Source organism: Carassius carassius, chromosome 23 (genome assembly GCF_963082965.1).
Source record: "Carassius carassius chromosome 23, fCarCar2.1, whole genome shotgun sequence".
In the NCBI taxonomy this organism is placed as follows: Eukaryota; Metazoa; Chordata; class Actinopteri; order Cypriniformes; family Cyprinidae; genus Carassius; species Carassius carassius.
Window position 1 is genome coordinate 11,587,744 of NC_081777.1, and position 19,621 is coordinate 11,607,364.

The 19,621-nt window shown below is 38.0% G+C and overlaps 1 protein-coding gene across 2 annotated transcripts in view; it reads left to right on the forward strand.

Moving 5' to 3' along the window:
• Positions 1 to 19,621, forward strand: part of LOC132101338 (genetic suppressor element 1-like) — a 229,585-nt gene that overhangs the window by 153,944 nt on the left and 56,020 nt on the right. For both annotated transcript variants that reach the window (XM_059506219.1, XM_059506220.1), the window contains exons 4-7: positions 897 to 1,063; positions 2,411 to 2,608; positions 4,279 to 4,458; positions 4,725 to 5,029. In XM_059506219.1, coding sequence (XP_059362202.1) covers positions 897 to 1,063; positions 2,411 to 2,608; positions 4,279 to 4,458; positions 4,725 to 5,029 — 850 coding nt within the window. The remainder of the gene's footprint in view (positions 1 to 896; positions 1,064 to 2,410; positions 2,609 to 4,278; positions 4,459 to 4,724; positions 5,030 to 19,621) is intronic.

Consider the following 19,621-nt stretch of genomic DNA (forward strand, 5'->3'; position numbering starts at 1 on the left):
ATTTAAACTGAATTTAGCTGGATGATGGCATAATCGAATTCAATGATGATTATCATTGGCAGCACAGGAGTCCCTCTATGAACCCTTCCTGGACCCAGGGGGGAAAGAGACTGGTCTTTCGAGGAGAGGCGTGCTCTGCATTTTAACAGCGGTAGTGATGAGGCTCTACTCGCTTCAGGTGTGCCTCATCACATGCCACCACACCTGAATGATTGTGTGCCCCTCCTCTCTCACACACCCACTCCTGTGGGGAGCCTGGTAAAGGGCGGTGATTAAGGGACGGGGTGATGATGATAATTGGGAAGAGGCAGCTGACTCATCACATTGTGTATAGGGAATATGCAGCAGTCATAAATATTTGCTGAATTTATTTAATTAATATTGAGTATTAATTGATGTTTACTTTGATTTTTTTTCCTCAGCAGCGGAAATAACTTAATACGCTATTATTTATACTTGTATAGTAAAATGTATATTTTTATTTGTGTATTTTCAAAATGACTACATCTCTGACAAATAAAGCACATCTCTGTCTCCTTGAACAATCAGGAGCCATTTTCTTTTTCTTTTTTATCCAATATTAAATCAAAAAAATTAACAAATGAAACACAGATTAAAAACCATGAGCACAGCACAATTTAGAGCCAGAGAAACTCGCAATCCAGTGTACCTTAATTTGCCATAGGTGATGATGATGATGATTATTATTTTTATTATTTGTTTAATCTTGGTGTTTTATGGGGCTGGAGCGTAATCTGCAATGGTTTGCGCCACATCATGCGTAAATAAGATTTTACACAGTGCATATTTTGGAGTATGCTTGGGGTTGTCTGGTAAGCATAATAATATGTAATAGTGCACTTCTCACATAAATCTCTCCTCTTTTATCTGTTTAGGCTGAGTCAGGTCCTCGCGGCGTTAGCCGGGATAGGTTAAGTTCAGAAGCTTCTTCTACCCAAGAGAAAGGGGGTCCCACTGTCCCGGGCCACCTAATTGGAAACCCTTACGCATTTGGCTTGACACCCGTGTCAGTAATGCAGGACTCGCGCTTTCAGCCTCTTAAGTGAGTATAACTGAGAAACTGTGGGAAATTGACTTCACTGCTAAGCCATATTGCTATTTGGATTTAAGAGTTGTTTTATGTTATTATTAAATATTTTCATGTTATTATGTAATTATGTGGCAGAGCAGATTAGATGCGGGCCACCATAATCTTGGTGGCCCTTCTAAAATACTGTTTAGAAAACTGTTCATTATTAGCTCAGGTCAATAAAAATAATTTGGAATGGATTTTAATTATGCTTTACGAAAATGTTGAAATTAATATCAACAAAGGTTAATAAAAGCTTTGTAAGTATTTTTCATTGTCAGACCTCTGCCAATCCATTGAAGAAATTAGGTGTGCCAAAACTATCTTCAGTTGAACAAAGCGAAAACAAGTCATCACATTTGGAAACAAAGATAAAGTTCTCAAGGTGAATGCATACCTTGCCTCTAGGGGGCCAAACAACAAAAAATCAAGTCAGTCTTGATGTGATTCTCAAGCCATACCTTAGTTTCAGTAGTCTAAGCAATAACTAAATCAACATACTATCATATCAAAAACATTGCAAAAATGTGTTGTTTTGTTTCCAGCCAGGACTTGGTGAGACTCGTTCATGCCTTTATCACCAGCAGACCATTTTGACTTCTCACTGGCCTTCCCAAGACCATTAGCCAGCTGCAGCTCATACAGAATGCTGCTGCCAGGATTCAGACTAGAACTAGAAAATCTGAGCATATATACACCAGTCCTCAGGTCCTTACACTGACTTGCAGTTACATTTCGGATTGATGTTAATGTATTTCTCGTTTATAAATTACTAAATGGCCTAGGACCTCAATGCATGCAGATATGCTCACTGAATATAAACCCAACAGATGACTCAGATAATTAAATCATGTCAGTTAGAAATAGCAAGGGTTCACTCAAGACAAGTCCACTTTTAGCTATTATGCCACCTGCAGTTGTAACCAGCTCCCAGAAGAGATAAGATGTGCTTAATCAGTAGCCATTATTAAATCCAGCCTCCAAACACATCTGTTTAGCTGTGCATTTACTAAATGAGCACTGTCCTATGTCAAAACTGATCGCACTGTATACTTATGTTTTATTCTTAACTGTTTTACTTTATTTTCAATCAGTTTTTTTTCTTTCTTTCATTTTGTATTAAATGTGCTGTATAAATAAACTTGCCTTGCCTGTAACAAAAGAAAAATTATTTAATAAATAATAAAAATTTTAAGGTGTGTGGAGAGGACCTAAAGCCTGCCATCCCTTTTCAGACACAACTTGTGACATGATTTTTTTTTCTTCTTTTTTTAAATTGGCTATATTGCTTTAAATTCTCTTCCTGTATTTTATTGACAGCCTGCCCCGTCAGATGCCCCATGCCATGCCTCCGGCCAGTGTTCCTGAAGAATATCTGAGGGGGTTTCGACCTTACGCCACAGCTGAGGAGCTTCACATGCCCTCTTTACCCCTGGGGCTTGATCCTGCCACTGCTGCAGCTGCTGCTGCCTACTACCACCCTGGATATCTGCCCCATCCCTCCTTCTCCCACTACAGGTACATAAACATGTAACGAATAACATGATTAAAACCCTGGAGATTTGCGATTTTCTGTCAACTAAAGCAAATTAAGTGATAATTCTGCCCTTACTTACTCTCAGGTGTTAAGCCGCAACACCGGCATGTCACTTGTCCACCGCCGCACCGACCCCCACAGTCGTTTAGATTTTTTTTATAGTAATAAAAATCATTTATTTCAGTAAAAGAACAGACAAAAAAAAAAAAACGAAACAAGGCTGCTCAATTGGTTTGCGGATGATTTAGTTTGGAGACGAAATGCAAAAGTGAATGTTAGCAATATTTTGGATTTTGAAAACCCTGTTGACTCTTGCCGTTTATCTAAGGTGATTTTGGAAGTTTTTTTAAACATTTGTTTCTTATTTAATTGGTTCCACATTGTTTGCTGATTTTTACTTTATTTAAACTGTGTCATTTATTTCTTTTATTTGACATCAGGTGTATGACGTGCCTCCAAGCTTTCTTACTTGTTTTGCTAATAAACTTTCTGTTATTTATTTTGTTATATATTATAGGCTACATGTAGCTATACTTAGCCTATTTCTTTAGCCTATGCACTAAACTATATGTAAGTTATTTGTTATTTTATATTAGGCATAGCCTGCCCTATAGCATGGTGTATGTTTATGTGTTTTGTTAATAAAAGTTCTGTTTTATAAATAGGCTAAGGCGAGTTTGACGTTGTATTTTGTTGTTGCATTCAAGCAATTGAGGCTGAACTGCTGATAATTCAAAAGTAAAAGTAAAATGCGCACGGCACGTTTAAGCTATTTAAAAGAGAGGAAAAGAGGGAACTCCCCCAAGGTTATACCGATATTATCGTCGTTGTCATACATCGATTAACCAGTGGGAAAATTTCCTTACCGTCACAACCCTACTCTAAGTTGTTGCCAACCTGTGTGAATGTCTTTCTTCTGTAGAACACAAAAGTAGACATTAAGCAGAATGTTCACACTTATAACAGTAGCATAGACAATTAAGGATAATTTAACTAAACCATGCCAGAACTATAAAATAACGAATAATGAACCATAAAAATATTGACAGGCAATCAGATTCCACCTTTTTAAAGAGCACAATTTAAAGAGCTTGAGCAATTAAAGTGGCAGATGACATTACTGCATTATGTGCTTATAAAAAAAAGTTATCATCCATTAGTAAGGACACATATATTTTTATCATTATAGTTATCTAAATATTGACAGGCAATCCGATTCCACCTTTTTAAAGAGCACAATTTAAAGAGCTTGAGCAATTAAAGTGGCAGATGACATTACTGCATTATGTGCTCATAAAAAAAAAGTTATCATCCATTAGTAAGGACACATGTATTTTTATCATTATAGTTATCTTTATAGTTACCTTTTTTGGTGTGAGCAGAGCTTAATTTACTGCAAAGGACAGCCTAAATGTGTAATATGTTTTGTATCACCAAATCTCCACAATGGCTACTTTCATGAAACCATTCCCAATTCTGGCCTTTTTATTGTTAATATTTTATTTTATTTTTTTGGCTAAACAGCCCTAAACTCAATTTGAGCCAATATTGCTGTGTAGGGCTGGTCAGAATGCACATTTTTTTCAAACAATCAGCTTATGAATGGCTTATTTATAGCAGACTAAGCTTCCGCCCATTTTAACTCTCTTAGAATGGATGATCCATTCTGTCTGTCAGCGCTGAGGACGCCGTTCTATCCACTGCCTACAGGGGGTTCTCTACCTCCTCTTCACCCGTCTGCTGTACACATGCACCTGCCTGGGGTGCGTTACCCTGGAGACCTAAGCCACCCCTCACTGTCCAGCCTACAGTCCGAACGCTTGTCAGAGAGGTACACAATAGCACCATGAAACCTGGACGTAAACAGAAATTTTTGTACTTTTAATGGCCAGAAAATAATTTCATGACATTATATTATATATCTTTTTTATTTTTTTAATAAATAGCATTGGGGGGAAAAAAGATGCTCTTTATTAATTTAAAAGGAGAGCTTGACTATAGTTTGAAGGACTAGTTTAAATTTATTAGTAGCTTGTTGATGGACAAACATGTATTCTGTAATATGAGCTCATCTGTGTGTGTGTTGTATCTTCACAGACTCCAGATGGAGGATGAGCTGCGACAGAGAGAAAGAGAGCGTGAGCGGGAAAAAGAACGAGAACGAGAGGCTGACCAAGAAATAGAGCGTGAGCGAGAAAGGGAGAGAGAGAAGGAGCTGGAGCGTGAGAGAGAGAGGGAGAGAGAAAGGGAAAAGGAGAGAGACCGTGAAAGAGAGATGGAGCGACAGAAGGAGAGGTCAGCACGAGAGAAAGAGAGCCACTATCTGGCTGAGCTCCATGGGCTGAGAGTCCCCCCAGATGACAGAGCCAAACCTGCAGACAAAATCACTACGAACAGACCTGGTATGAACATTGATTCACATATGCCAAACCAACTGAACCACAAAAACAGTATGAATGCTTAGTAGCATATATTTTGTTGTACTAGTTTCAGCAATTTTATACTTAAGTTTAAGTACACACTGAAATCTGAATTAATTAAATTAGGCCTAATTAAAAATGTCATCCTGATGGATTAGGGCTGTCCTCGACTAAGGATTTTTCTGGTCGACTAGTAGTTGTTCATTTGAAGCATTTGTCAACTAATCACACATTTATTAATAAACCATTTAAATCATTATTATGAGCCTTTAATTGCCTACATAGCCTAATAAGCACTCAGGCACATGCATAAAGCCTGCCACAGCGCAACGGCAGAAGTAATGATGATGAATGTGTCAGTGAAAAACAGTAAGGAGACTTCATTTTGTAACATTTTAATAATTTGATAAACTAGTGCTTTTCTTTGTTTTCAGCTTCAGAGTTGAAGTTGGCGACACTGACTCATCTTCTCTGCAGTAATGTGCCTGTATGCTCATTTCATACAGATTACATAATCTGAGAACTTGTTTTCCAATTGAACTGTTTCATTTGAAAGTAGATGTTCACTCTCTATAGATACATTTTTAATGTCTGTAAGGCAAAGATATACACAGAGTTTCAAACTCAAGATCATAGAACGAGACTGCAGGAAGCGCATCCTGTGTGCTTTATTTTACAAAAGTGTGGTATTGTGCTAACACAAATACACACACAAATAAATGTAGAGTCTTTAGATATTCGAAAGATGTATTACATGTATGTCCAAAAATTAGGGAGTATTTTAAGAGCAAGTGAGCACACTGGTGCCTCCATCTGTCCTGCAGTGAGCTACTGTTCATCTTCCACACTCAGCACAGACACTTGAACAGCATGCATTTCTCTAGGTTAACATTAGATTGAGCCATGTAAAGTTGCTAATACTTACATATTTCAGATGATAAGCCATATTTGAGGTCGATTAATAATAGACAAGCATTAAGATGTCCTGCCTGATGTTCTGTCTTACTATAGAGTAGCCATAATGATCTGTTAGTCACGGACTGTGTGACTTCTCCTGTGTATTTTATTACATTTTTTCTGCGACGAATACAATTTTGGTCAACCAAGATTCTTCTGGTGGTCCCACTCCACATATTTTTATTTTATGAGTTGTAATCTAAGTATCAACTAGGGGTGTAACGATTCACTTGTTTTATCAATGCATCGATTACACGATTACATGAACTCTAACGATGCAGTGCATTGATTTCGAAACATGATTTTTGAATCATGAATCGCCGATCTCGGACAGTAATCATTTTAAAACACTAAGAATCGAATGAATAGCAATTTCTATTGACCTTGAACAGTGTTCGTGCCTCAAGCTATCATTTTATCCTTCACGTGTTCCAATATTTACCGCCTGTGACTATCACAGGATTGCGCTCGTGCTCCATTCTTCTCTGACACAGCTGATGTGCGATCTCCACTTAGGACTCGTGGCCAGTAATGCTACATTCGTACATTTGGTTCACCAACATTATTAAAACACCTTTATCATTCACTGGAACTGTGAATATGCTTTAGACACTTACATTTCTACTCCAGCCATGAAATAAATACACCTCTTTCGACTGTTCATGTAATGTCGTCGGTGAGATGCAGAGAGCCATTGAAAAACTACAGAAAAGTAGTTTTCTCGTTTTCTCCAAAGAGAAAGGAAAAATTTAAATCGCATTATATAACCCCTTTAAAAAAATGTGGACCATCGGTTGTTGTTTAGATTTAAGTGCAGATCTAAATGGGAGATTTCAGTCAATTGTGAGAAAGGACCTGGTTTAAGCAGACTAAGGGCCCTATCATACACCCGGTGCAATGCGACGCAAGGCGCAGCTCAAGTGTGTTTGCTAGTTTCAGTCGGGCGCCGTTCACATTTTCCCATCCAGCGCCACGTCGTTTAATTCGCAAATGCATTTGCGCCCATTTGTGCACCCATGGGCGTGCTGGTCTAAAAAAGAGGTGTGTTCGGGCACATTGCTATTTTAAGGAGCTGAAAATAGACTGCGCCATAGACCAACTCAAACCTGGTCTAAAGTCTAAAGTCAATGGCGCAATATTTTTTTTTGTTATTTAAAGAGCGCGTTGGTAGAAAATGCGCCTCTGGGCGGGTCCACAGTGTGCGTTGACTTTGCTTATTACACACAGGGATCACACATCACACAAAGATCATCACACAAACATGCCAAATAATAAAAACAAAGGATTACAGTGTAAAAGAATATTATTGTGTAGGCTACATAAATATAAAAATGTAATGATGTATAGTCATTGCGTGTATTAGAATTAGGATACCTAATTGCAATAAAGGCCTATTACTATTTATAATGATTAATGAAATTGGCAAATTAATTGAACAATTGTGCCAATACACACACATATATATTAGCTGACTCATCGTGTGGAGCTTTGGTGGATTCCTGCTTGTCCCGTAGATGATCTGCTCGCGCGCTTTAACTTCGCACAGACGCGCACGAGCAGATTGGTTTCTTTGCTTGAGAAGCATTCAGCTTTTCCGCTAACAAATTCCGCCATGTAAATAGCGACCCGCCTGGCACGGGCACATCTCGCTATTAAAGGGAATGGGAGATGACACTCTGATTGGTGTATTAAATGTTACACCCATTACTCATTAATAGAATAGGGACAACCCATTCCAAAAATGCGCCCCGGCGCACGGACCGTTTTTCCATCTTTAAAATAGCAAAAATGGATTTGGACACGCCCTGAGTGCACCTGCGCTATGCGCTTTACACTCTGCGTTTAGATCGTTAAAATAGGGCCCTAAATGTTTGAAGGAGTCTATCTTACGTAATAGAGATAAGTCTTTTGCTTCTCGGGAAGATCAAGTTAGGACATTTTTATTATGAGCTAAAAACTTCACGCTTTGTTTTAAGGTCCAGTTCTCCCATTAACTATGATGTTTGCCTCAGTAAACTCTTAACTTGCTGCTTATAAATAGTTTGTATGGTAATGGTTAAGTTTAGGTATTGCATAGGATTAGGGATGTAGAATATAGTCATGCAGAATATGTGCTTTATAAGTACTAATATATATCCAATATGTATTTATGTAGGTTTGCTCAGGCTTAGTTTCTTCAAACTGGCCAAATACAAACGAGACTGTGATAAATGAAAGATGTTAACAATAAATGTGGCAATGATTCCTATTTCAAAGAGAGTGCGTGCATATATACTTTTATACTTTCGCCTGTCTCCGCTTCGCGAGCCTCCGCTGACTGCACGCGCACCTTCCCAAAAGGACAAGGCTTTTTTTGGTGAACCGTGTCTACACCGTGTCACAACAGGTTTGTCTAGTGTCTACCCAGGACATTTGAACTCTGTGTCAGTACCTCATAAATAGGATGAGGCAGTTTACTGTCAGAGATTTGTCTTGTCGTGTAGTGCTGCATTGTGTGTGTGTATGTGTGTGTATATATTAAATGAGCCTTGGCCCAGAGAAAACGCCTGTGCTTCTGGATCATGTTTAGATAGAGCTTCTTTTTTGACCTATAGAGTTTTAGCTGGCAACAGCGAATTGCACGGTGGATTGGGTTCACCGACAATGTTTTCTGGAAGTATTCCTGAGCCCACATTGTGATTTCCATTACAGTAGCATTCCTGTATGTGATGCAGTGCCGTCTAAGGACCCAAAAATCACGGGCTTCCAGTATGGTTTTCCTGCCTTGACCCTTACGCACAGAGGTTGTTCAAGATTCTCTGAATCTTTGAATGATATTAGGCACTTTAGATGATGATAACTTCAAACTCTTTGAAATTTTTCTCTAAAAACTCCTTTCTGATATTGCTCCACTATTTTTCGCCGTGATCGTGGTGATCCTCTGCCCATCTTGACTTCTGAGAGACACTGCCACGCTGAGAGGCTCTTTTTATGTTGCCAATTGACCTAATAAGTTGCAAATTGGTCCTCCAGCTGTTCCTTATATGTACCTTATTGCTACCTGTCCCAACTTTTTTGGAATGAGTAGCTCTCATGAAATCCAAAATGAGCCAATATTTGGCATGACATTTCAAAATGTCTCACTTTCAACATTTTGATATGTTATCCCACATAGAAAAAACCTATATAAACATTGTTTCTTTTTTTTCTTTTTTTCCTTTTTTTTTTTTATTTAACAGACATACAGATCAAAATAGTGCATTAACAAGCAATCTAGTAATTCCAGAATTGAAATAAAAGTGTATAAATGTATAGGTGTGTGTGTGTGTGTGTGTGTGTGTGTGTGTGTGTGTGTGTGTGTGTGTGTGTGTGTGTGTGTGTATGCGTAAGCAAAGTAACCATTTATTCTTTATTACCATCTTCATTACCATCACCACCACCACTCCTCACTACCATCATACTGCCAACATTGTATTAGTCAATTTTTTATTTTTTATTTCTATCTTTTCTCCTATGTAACAATTACCATTGTCAGCACTCTCTATAGATAAATTAATTTTTAGATAGTAAGATAATAATAGAAGATAATATAAGATAACCCCCCCCCCCCCCCCCCCGCATCTCTTCAGTCCCTATTTTCTCCTATACTATTTTTTTTTTTTTTTTTGGTATGTTATGTGTAGTGTCTAAGGTGCATTAAAAGAAGGGGTACAGTGTGAGAGTGTCTCAACTTGGGACAGAGATGCTGTCCTATGGAAACTACTTCTCGCCTGTCTTGCCTGCCTGAGTGTTTATGTGGTTTTTCAATTGTGTATATGTGTATATATATATATATATATATATATATATACTTTTTTTTTTTTTTTCTACGTTGTGGTGCATTAAAAACACATGAAAAGATTAGGGGGGAATTGGAAATAATCAATTGATTTAACTATAGCAGTACTGACAATAGTGGACACCAGGTTAGTAATTTCAAAATGCAATAATAATAATAATGATGATGATGATGATGGCAATGGTGATAACAATGATGAGAGCAACGGCAATAATAAGAGCAATTACAACAATAATAAAAATAATAATAGTAATCATTAGGGGTGCACCGAAATTTCGGCCGCCGAAAATTTTCGGCCGAAATGGCATTATCAGTTTCGGGCCGAAATAAAAAAAACAGCCGAAAACGTAAACCGAAAATGAATGTCACCCGCCCCTCCCATCGTGCACAAGCGCTTAGGTTTCACTCACGGTCAAGCTGTTATCACGCGTCTGCCTATCAAAGATTAAGCATGTCAAAGGGCTGTCACAATAATAAAAAGCTTGTCACAAAAGCTGCACAATCGATCGGACCAACCAACACAAGTTTCGAAAAACGAAAATAGGGAATCGATTTTAACGGCCTTCTCTCGGAGCGCGTCCAGCTCGCCACTATACGCTCGCAGCGAACGCGCGTCACACAGCAACTGCAGGTTCTGACACACACACACACACACAGACTATTAGTGCATAATATCAATGTAGCCTTCAGTAATGTTTTTAGTAATGAAGTTTTACTGAAGGCTACATTGATATTATGCACTAATAGGCTCTGTGTGTGTGTGTGTGTGTGTGTGTGTGTGTGTGTGTGTCAGAACCTGCAGTTGCTGTGTGACGCGCGGGACGCGCTCCGAGAGAAGGCCGTTAAAATCGATTCCCTGTTTTCGTTTTCGAAACTTGTGTTGGTTGGTCCGATTGATTGTGCAGCTTTTGTGACAAGCTTTTTTTGATTGTGACAGCCCTTTGACATGCTTAATCTTTGATAGGCAGACGCGTGATAACAGCTCGACCGTGAGTGAAACCTAAGCGCTTGCTCACGGATGGGAGGGGCGGGTGACATTCATTTTCGGTTTACGTTTTCGGCTGTTTTTTTTATTTCGGCCCGAAACCGATAATGCCATTTCGGCCGAAAATTTTCGGCGGCCGAATTTTCGGTGCACCCCTAATATATATATACGTTTTTAAAAGAAGCCATTTTCGGCTTCAGTTTCAGTTTTCGGCCAAGTGCATCCTAAATTTTCGGTTTCGGCGCAGAATTTTCATCTCGGTGCATCACTAGTAATCATAACAACAGTAATGGAAAAAAAAATAAAAATTAATGAAATGAAGTCTGTAATGAGATTTTTCCAGTGGTTAATGTGTATGTTGCTACGAGTTTTCCAGTTCATGAGGATAGTTTTCTTGGCGATGGTTAGAGCTATGAGGAGCATTTTAGAGTTTATATTTTTATTAGTAATTATTGTGAGGTCCCCCAGCAAGCAAAGAGAGGGCGATAGCGGGATGTGGCAGCCGACTATAGTGGATAGTGACTGTGTGACCTGTTCCCAAAAGTGTTTGATTGGAGTGCAGTGCCATGTTGCATGGATATATGTATCTATAGAATTGTGATTGCAATGAGTGCAAACTTCTGATGTGAAACCCATTTTAGCTAATCTATTGCCCGTGTAATGGGTTCTATGAAGTGTTTTGTATTGTATTAATTGAAGATTAGCATTTTTGGACATGAGATAAATGTTTTTACAGATTTGGGTCCAGAAGTTGGCATCAGGAGCTATTGAAAGATCGTTTTCCCATTTTATTGTTGGTAAGTATATGATCTGAAGTTGATTTGAAATGATTTTGTATATTTTAGAGAGAAGTTTCTTTGGAGAGTAAATGTTAACAAAGTCTGCTATTGCTTGTGGAAGTTCTAAATTTGTGGCTCTGATGTTTATTTTTGCCAGAACAGAAGATTTGAGTTGTAGGTATTTTAAAAATTCATTGCTCCCGATGCCAAACTCCTGGGCCAATTGCGGAAATGTTGTTAACGTGTTAGATTTGAAAATATGGTTAATGTGGGTGATACCCCTTTCAGCCCATGTGCGAAAATTCAGTATTTTTTATTGCTTATAAAGTCACGGTTGTTCCACAGTGGGGTGAGGTTAGATGGAGCTAGTATAGAATTTGTGATTTGGTGAAATTTCCACCAGGCTGTCAGAGTGGAAGCTATAGTTACAGCATTAAAACATGTGTGTTGTTTGATTGATTTGGTGGGGAATGGTATGTCAGCTATATTTAATTCTTTGCATAGTGATTGTTCTATATCTAGCCATATAATATCGGATTGGGTGGGGTGGATCCATTTGTATATGTATTGCAGTTGGTTAGCCATTGAGTAATAATGAAAATTTGGTGCTTCTAGTCCTCCTTGATCCTTGTTTTTTTGTAGTGTGGTTAATTTTATCCTTGGCGTTTTGTTTTTCCAATAGAAGTGAGTGATAATAGAGTCTAGTGATTTAAACCAGGTGAGTGTGGGGTGGGTTGTAATCATTGAGAATAGATAATTAATTTTTGGTAAAATTGTCATCTTTATTGCTGCTATCCTGCCAATTATGGAGATTGGAAGGTTGAGCCATCGAAGCAAGTCGTCTTCTATTTTTTTTAACAGTGGTGTGAAGTTGAGTGTTACCAATTCTGACAGTCTGGAGGAAATCTTAATGCCTAAGTAAGTGATGTGATCATGACATATAGGTATAGGTGATTGGAGGGGTGCCACATCCCATTTGGTTTTGTGTAAAGGGAGGATGGAAGATTTGTTCCAGTTTATTGCGTAATCTGAAATTTTTGAAAAGGACTGGATTATTTTAATTATTTCTTGAGTAGATGCTAGGGGTTCTTGTATAAATAGTAGAATATCATCTGCATAAAGTGAGATTTTATGTGTTTGTTGTGGTGTTTCAATACCTTTGATTGCTGGGTTTTGGCGGATAGCTGCTGCTAAAGGTTCAATAAAAATAGTGAATAGAGATGGAGAGAGTGGACATCCCTGCCTCATCCCCCTGTGCAGTGTGAAGCTTTGTGATGTTAGTCCATTGATTGTGACTGTGGCAGATGGTGATGTGTATAAAATCTTGATCCAGTTAATAAATGACTCTCCAAAGCCAAATTTTTGTAGAGTGGTGAATAAAAATTTCCAGTTGACCCTATCAAAAGCTTTTTCAGCATCTAATGTGGCAATGAGAGTATCTTTCTGTTGTACTGATGAGTACTGCATTAAATTATATAATCTGCGGGTATTGTTAGATGCGTGTCTACCTTTTATAAAGCCGGTCTGATCAGGATGGATGATATATGATATAATTTTCTCAATTCTATGAGATAATGCTTTGCTAATGATTTTTATGTCGACATTTATAAGTGAAATAGGACGGTAGTTAGATGTGAGGGTGTGGTCTTTGTTAGGTTTAGGAATGAGTGATATAAGTGCTGTATTCATGTGGGATGGGAATTTAGCATTTTGTTTTATTTCCGTTATTGTTCTACTGAATAGTGGGTATAAAGTTGACCAAAAATGTTTGTAGAACTCAGCAGGGAAGCCATCCGGTCCTGGTGCTTTATTACTTTGCATGTGTTTCAGCGCGGAGTGAAGTTCTTTTTCAGTGATTGGTAATTCGAGAGAGGTAATTTGCTCCGGGTTGAGTTTTGGTAGAATGGTGTTATCGAGGAATTGGTTTATGTCTTCTTGATTTGGGTCCATATCAGGGTGAAAAATCCATGTGGTGAAAAGTTTCGTGACGAAGTCTGTGAGTCAGAAACTGGTTTCTTTTGTTTATTATTTCATTAAGCAAGAATTTATTTTTTCGTAATTCTTTATAGATGGTTTACGATTGGTTATTTGCATGTAAAATTTCTAATTTTTTTTATTTTTTCTTCCAGTTGGACTTCTTTTTCTTTTTCCTTCTTTTTTTAATGGACTGAATATGATATGATTTTTCCCCGCAATACTACTTTCCATGTTTCCCAGAGCAGTGATGATGGCGACTTTGGAGAGTCATTTATTTCAAGGAAGGATCTCTTGAAGTAGCTGTCAAATTCTGGATCTTTCAAGAGAGATATGTTAAAACGCCATCTGGTGGGTGTTTCTGTATTGCAGGTGGGATCCATGTGAGAGTTACAGGAGAATGGTCACTAATATTGATGGGATGAATTTTGGTTTCTATGATATTTGGTATGATTGAGTTACTGGTTAAAAAGAAATCAATGCGGGAGTAGGTTTGGTGGACATTAGAATAAAAAGTGTATTCTCTGGCAAGTGGGTGTTGTAGCCTCCAACCATCGCCAAGACCAAAATCACTCATGAATTGTTTTGGAGGACTGCCAGGATTTGCCTTTATGTTTTGACCTGTCCAATGATGGATTGATTACAGTGTTATAGTCTCCCCCTATAATTATAGGACCGCTGGAAAGGTTTGAAAGAGAGGAAAAGAAATTTGAAAAGAAGGAGGGATCGTCAGAATTTGGTCCATAAATGTTGCCTATTGTGATTGGATTATTGTTGATTGAAATGTTAATAATGATAAAACGGCCTTCAGGATCTGAAATGGTTGTATGGTGGTTAAATTGTATTTTTTTGTTTATTAATATGCACACTCCTCTTTGTTTTGAATTATAGTAGGAGGAAAAACAGTGGTTTAAAATGTGTAGTTTTTAAGCTGTTTTGTGTAGATTGTGAGAAGTGTGTTTCCTGTATTAGACATATATCAGCTTGCGTATTTTCTAGGTAATTTAGGACTTTGTTTTTTTTTGTTTGTGAGGCAACTCCACGAATGATCCAGATTAAGAATATTAACTGCATGGAGATAGTGTGTATTTCACAATTACATTGTGTGAGCATAAGTCTGTGTGTATGGATGTGAGTGTGGTTGTGTGTGTGTGTGTGTGTGTGTGTGTGTATTTGTTGATATACAATACCAAATGACAAACAAAACAGGACAAACATAAATAACTAACAACGAAACATGTAAACAGGGAGCAAAAAGGCTAATTTGGTGCATTTAGTATACAATGTGTGTGCGTGGTGCTGGTAGTTTAATGTAAGAATATAAATTGATTGGGGGGAGGGGGGAGGATGAAAAAAATTACAATGAGAGAGGAGCAAGAGTCTATTGTCTATACATCATTTCACAGTTTTTAGAATTAGTAAAGCCAGGGAGTAGTGTCCTTGTCTCTGAACAATTGTCCATCGATATACAGTTTGTCTACTGTAATGATTGCTTTTTTACCTTGATTGATCATTTTCTTGCGGATGGGGAAGAGTAGCTTACGTCTGCGGATGATCTCTTGTGGAAATTGGTCGTTGAGTCCGTAATGAGTCCCTTTTAGCTGCCGGCCCTGACGTTGAACCAGTACTTTTTGTTTGAAATGTTCAAATTTGACAATGATGGGCCGGGGTCGAGTGGAGTTGAGGAGTTTCTGTCCTAAACGGTGTACGCGATGGAAGGTGATGTGCTCAACAGTCTCTGGTGTAAGTTTGAGCTGGTTAACCATAAAGTCCTTAACAGATTTTTCGGGGTCTTCGGTGGATGATTCGGCCATGCCGGAAAAGATTAAATTGTCTCTCATACTTCGTGACTGTAAATCCAGGATGGTTTCTTGCATAGCTTTGTTCTCAGCGGTGACGGAAGTGAGTTGAGTGTTTACAGTGGAAAGTTTAGCGGTGAGTGTGGCCACGGAGCTTTTAAAAAAGCCTATGACGAAGATTTTGGAATTCTTTGTGAAGTACTTCGATTAGTGAAAGTCTAGAATCCAAGTTAGATAAGCGCTCGTTGATTGATAAAAGTATGTCCGAACAGCAGTTTGTTTTGATAGGAGTGGATGTTGGTGATGATGAAGAATCGGTTGATATGGGAGAGTCCGAAGTGCGGGGTTTTTTGGCTTTGCGTGATCGGCCCATTGTACATATTGTATTGAAGCATTTGTCAATGTAGTCCTCCAGGTTGTCCAGGTTCGAGTCGTAATCCAGGTTTTAGTCCAGATATTAAAAAAAAGAAGAAAGTTTGTTGTCTTTCTAGCGCGCTGCCATGTTGAATCACGCACCCTCACACACCCGTCACCTAATCATCACGTGCCATCAGCGCATTTTTTAGACGGACGAATGTGACTGCTGCACACGAGAGCTGTGCCTACTGTGTTTTGGCTGTGAACCCCATTCATTATGTTTCAATATAGGTTTTGATATAGGTTTTTAATATATGTGACATATATATAAAATTGGCAGTTTCCCTATATTATATGTACATATATGTACATATATGCACACATATATATGTACGCATATATGTACACATATAGGTACACATATATATATACAGATATATGTACATATATGCACACATATATTTACACATGTGTACATATATGTACACATATATATGTGCATACATATACCTATATAGGTACATATATGCACGTATATATGCACCTATATGTTCACCTATAATAGTAAAATTAAAATCCATAGCTGCTACGCAACATAAATAAAAGTCCAAAATGTAGAAATGTACATTATTTATTTACTCAAGATCAATCAAATAGTACAAAACATAAAAATATGAGCTAGGCATCATGTATGACAGTCAAAAATGAGATATGAGCTACAATATGACCAGATCCTGCCATTAGCTATATAGAAGACATATATATATGTATGTATAGGGCTTATATGTGGATATGAAGAAGCAATACAGGAGACCTATATTTCCTGTATATGCACATATATGCACCTCAATTTTGCCTTTATGTGGCATATATACACATATATGCAGCATATATGCGCATATATGCAGCATATATGTGCATATACACTGCATATAGGTTTCATATATGCGCATATATCCACATATAGGTTCTTTCCATGTGGGATCTATATTCTATTGTGAATATAATATAAGTTTATGAGATTTGTAAATTATTCCATTGCTTTTTTACTCACAATTTGTACAGTGTCCCGAATTTTTTGGAATCGGGTCTGTTTGTGTGTATATATATATATATATATATATATATATATATATATATATATATATATATACTACAGTACAGACCAAAAGTTAATGGAAACATTCCTATTTTAATGTTTTTGAAAGAACTTTCTTCTGCTCATCAAGCCTGCATTTATTTGATCAAAAATACAGAAAAAAATTTAATATTGTGATATATTATTACAATTTAAAATAATTGTTTTTAAATGTATTATACTTTAAATTATCATTTATTTCTGTGATGCAAAGCTGAATTTTTAGGATCATTATCACATGATCCTTTAGAAATCATTCTAATATGATGATTCATTAACGAAGTTGGAAACAGTTCTGCTGCTTAATATTTTTTCAGAACATGTGATACTTTTTTAGGATACTTTGATGAATAAAAAGTTAAAAAAAAAAAGAAGCTATGTTTTTAAAATATAAATATTTTGTAATAACAATATACACTACTGGTCAGTAATTTGGGGTCAGTAATTTTTTTTTTCTTTTTTTTTTAAATAAAATCAATACTTTTATTCAGCAAGGATGTGTTAAATTGCTAAAAAGTGATAGTAAAGAAAATATATTATTAGAATATATATTATTAGAAATGTTTTTTTAGTTTGAATAAATGCAATTCTTTTTAACCTTTTATTCATCAAATTTATTAGACAGCAGAACTGTTTCCAACACTCATAACAAATCAGAATATTAGAATGATTTCTAAATGATCATGTGATAGACTGGATGTTACATGTGACACTGAAGGCTGGAGTAATGATGCTGAAAATTCAGCTTTGCATCACAGGAATAATTTTTTTTTTTTTTAAGTATATTAAAATAGAAATCTATTATTTTAAGTTGTAATAATATTTCACAATATTACAGTTTTTTCTGTATTTTTGATCAAATAAATGAAGGCTTGATGAGCAGAAGAAACTTCTTTCAAAAACATTAAAAATAGTAATGTTTCCAAACTTTTGGTCTGTACTAATATATATATATATATATATATATATATATATATATATATATATATATATATATATATATATATATATATATATATAATATTAATTATATATGCATCAACACCACATCACTGGCGGTGATAAAAAATCTGCAACCGTCACAGCACTACTATCGGTGATATAAGTCAGTTTTGCTGTAGGCTGTTCATCAAAAGCAGCATCAAAAAGCAGTGTGCTCACTGACAGTACACAAAAAAACAAAACAATATATATTAGGCCTATAAGATTAACATTTGAACACTATAATAAACACACAAGAACTATCTGCTTGAATTATCAGTTATTTTTATTATTAGACTTGAGATGAATGAAGAGCGCAATGGAAAAGGGAACTGCACTGCCATTGGTTTAATCTGTAAACTTTTTTTAAACCAATGACAGCACTGCGTAGCACTCAAGGCCCATAGAGGAGTAACACAGAGTGATAGCGTCGATTATGTAGCCATGCCTGGGTTTTAAAATGACCTTTGAGTCATTGGGCCCAAACTCAAGGCATGTGGGGCTCACCGAGAGGGCCTGCAGATCGCCAACATGCTTGAACGATGCTAGAGCAAGTAGCAGAGCGGTTTTGAGCGTTAGGGGCGGAGGTCAGCTGACCGCAGCGGCTCAAAGGGAGGTCCTTTGAGTGCTCTGAAGACCTTGTGAAGGTCCCAAGTGGGAACAGTGAGAGGACGCAGGGGTTCAACTGCCTAGAACCTCTCAGGAAACGCACAATGAGTGGCACAATGATTGGCCAGCGATAGGAGCATGAAATGCTGCGATGGCTGCTATGTACACCTTGAGCGTGGAAGGGATGAGACCCTTGTCTAGATGCTCTTGGAGAAATGACAGTATCGGAGATATATCACACTCAGCAGGGTCTTTGTTTCGTGCTGAGCACCATTCAACGAAGACTGACCATTTCTGGGCATAGAGGCGTCTTGTAGACGGGACTCTTGCCTGAGCAATGGTGTGTAGCACATCCCCGGGGAGGCTTAAAGGCTATAGGTGCAGAGCCCAGACTTCTGGCTGTGGAGCGATCGCAGCCTGTGTAATGCCTATTCCAAGAGGCGCTTTGCCAGTGCACAGAGGCGGCTGGACGAAAGGCCACCTTGGTGATTTATGTAGGATGCCACTGTCATGGTGTCCAACTGGACTAGGACATGGCGCCCCTTCAGGATCACCTGAAAGGATTGAAGGGCTCGCTCCACTGCCAGCATCTCGAGGCAGCTGATATGGAGATGGCACTCCTCGTGTGACCATGAGCCGAAGGTTGTTCTGGAAATTGCTCTTTTAGAATCTCCGGATGGCGGCAGGAGATTCGCTGAGAAGCGGCCGGAAGCAGGCGGCTCGGGAATGGCGCTAGAGAGTGGCTGTCTGCAAGAGCACCAGCACTGCAGGCGAACGGCGATCTCAGCTGGTCCGCTGGGTGCCTCTTCGGCAGCGAGAGCTCGATCCAGGCAAAGGCGTTCAGTAGGGATCCAGCGAAGTGAAGTCGTGGATGAAGGAGTAAGATCTGATCTGATCTGATTCCTCTGGCAATTTGCCTGCTTATATAGCCATTCGCCCTGCCCATTTTGGCGGGCTTTTTTTGCGCGCTGCATTTCAACAGGCTCACGCAGCTACGCAGCGCTGTCATTGGTTTAAAAAAGTTTACAGATTAAACCAATGGCAGTGCAGTTGCACTGCGTTATTGAAAAAAGGCTTCGGTATCGGGGGAAAAAGGAGCTTTTCCCCATATGCAGAATGAGTGAAGTATTGAAAGGGAACAGACAGTTTATGTTTCTTTCAGTTGACACAGCTCAGAC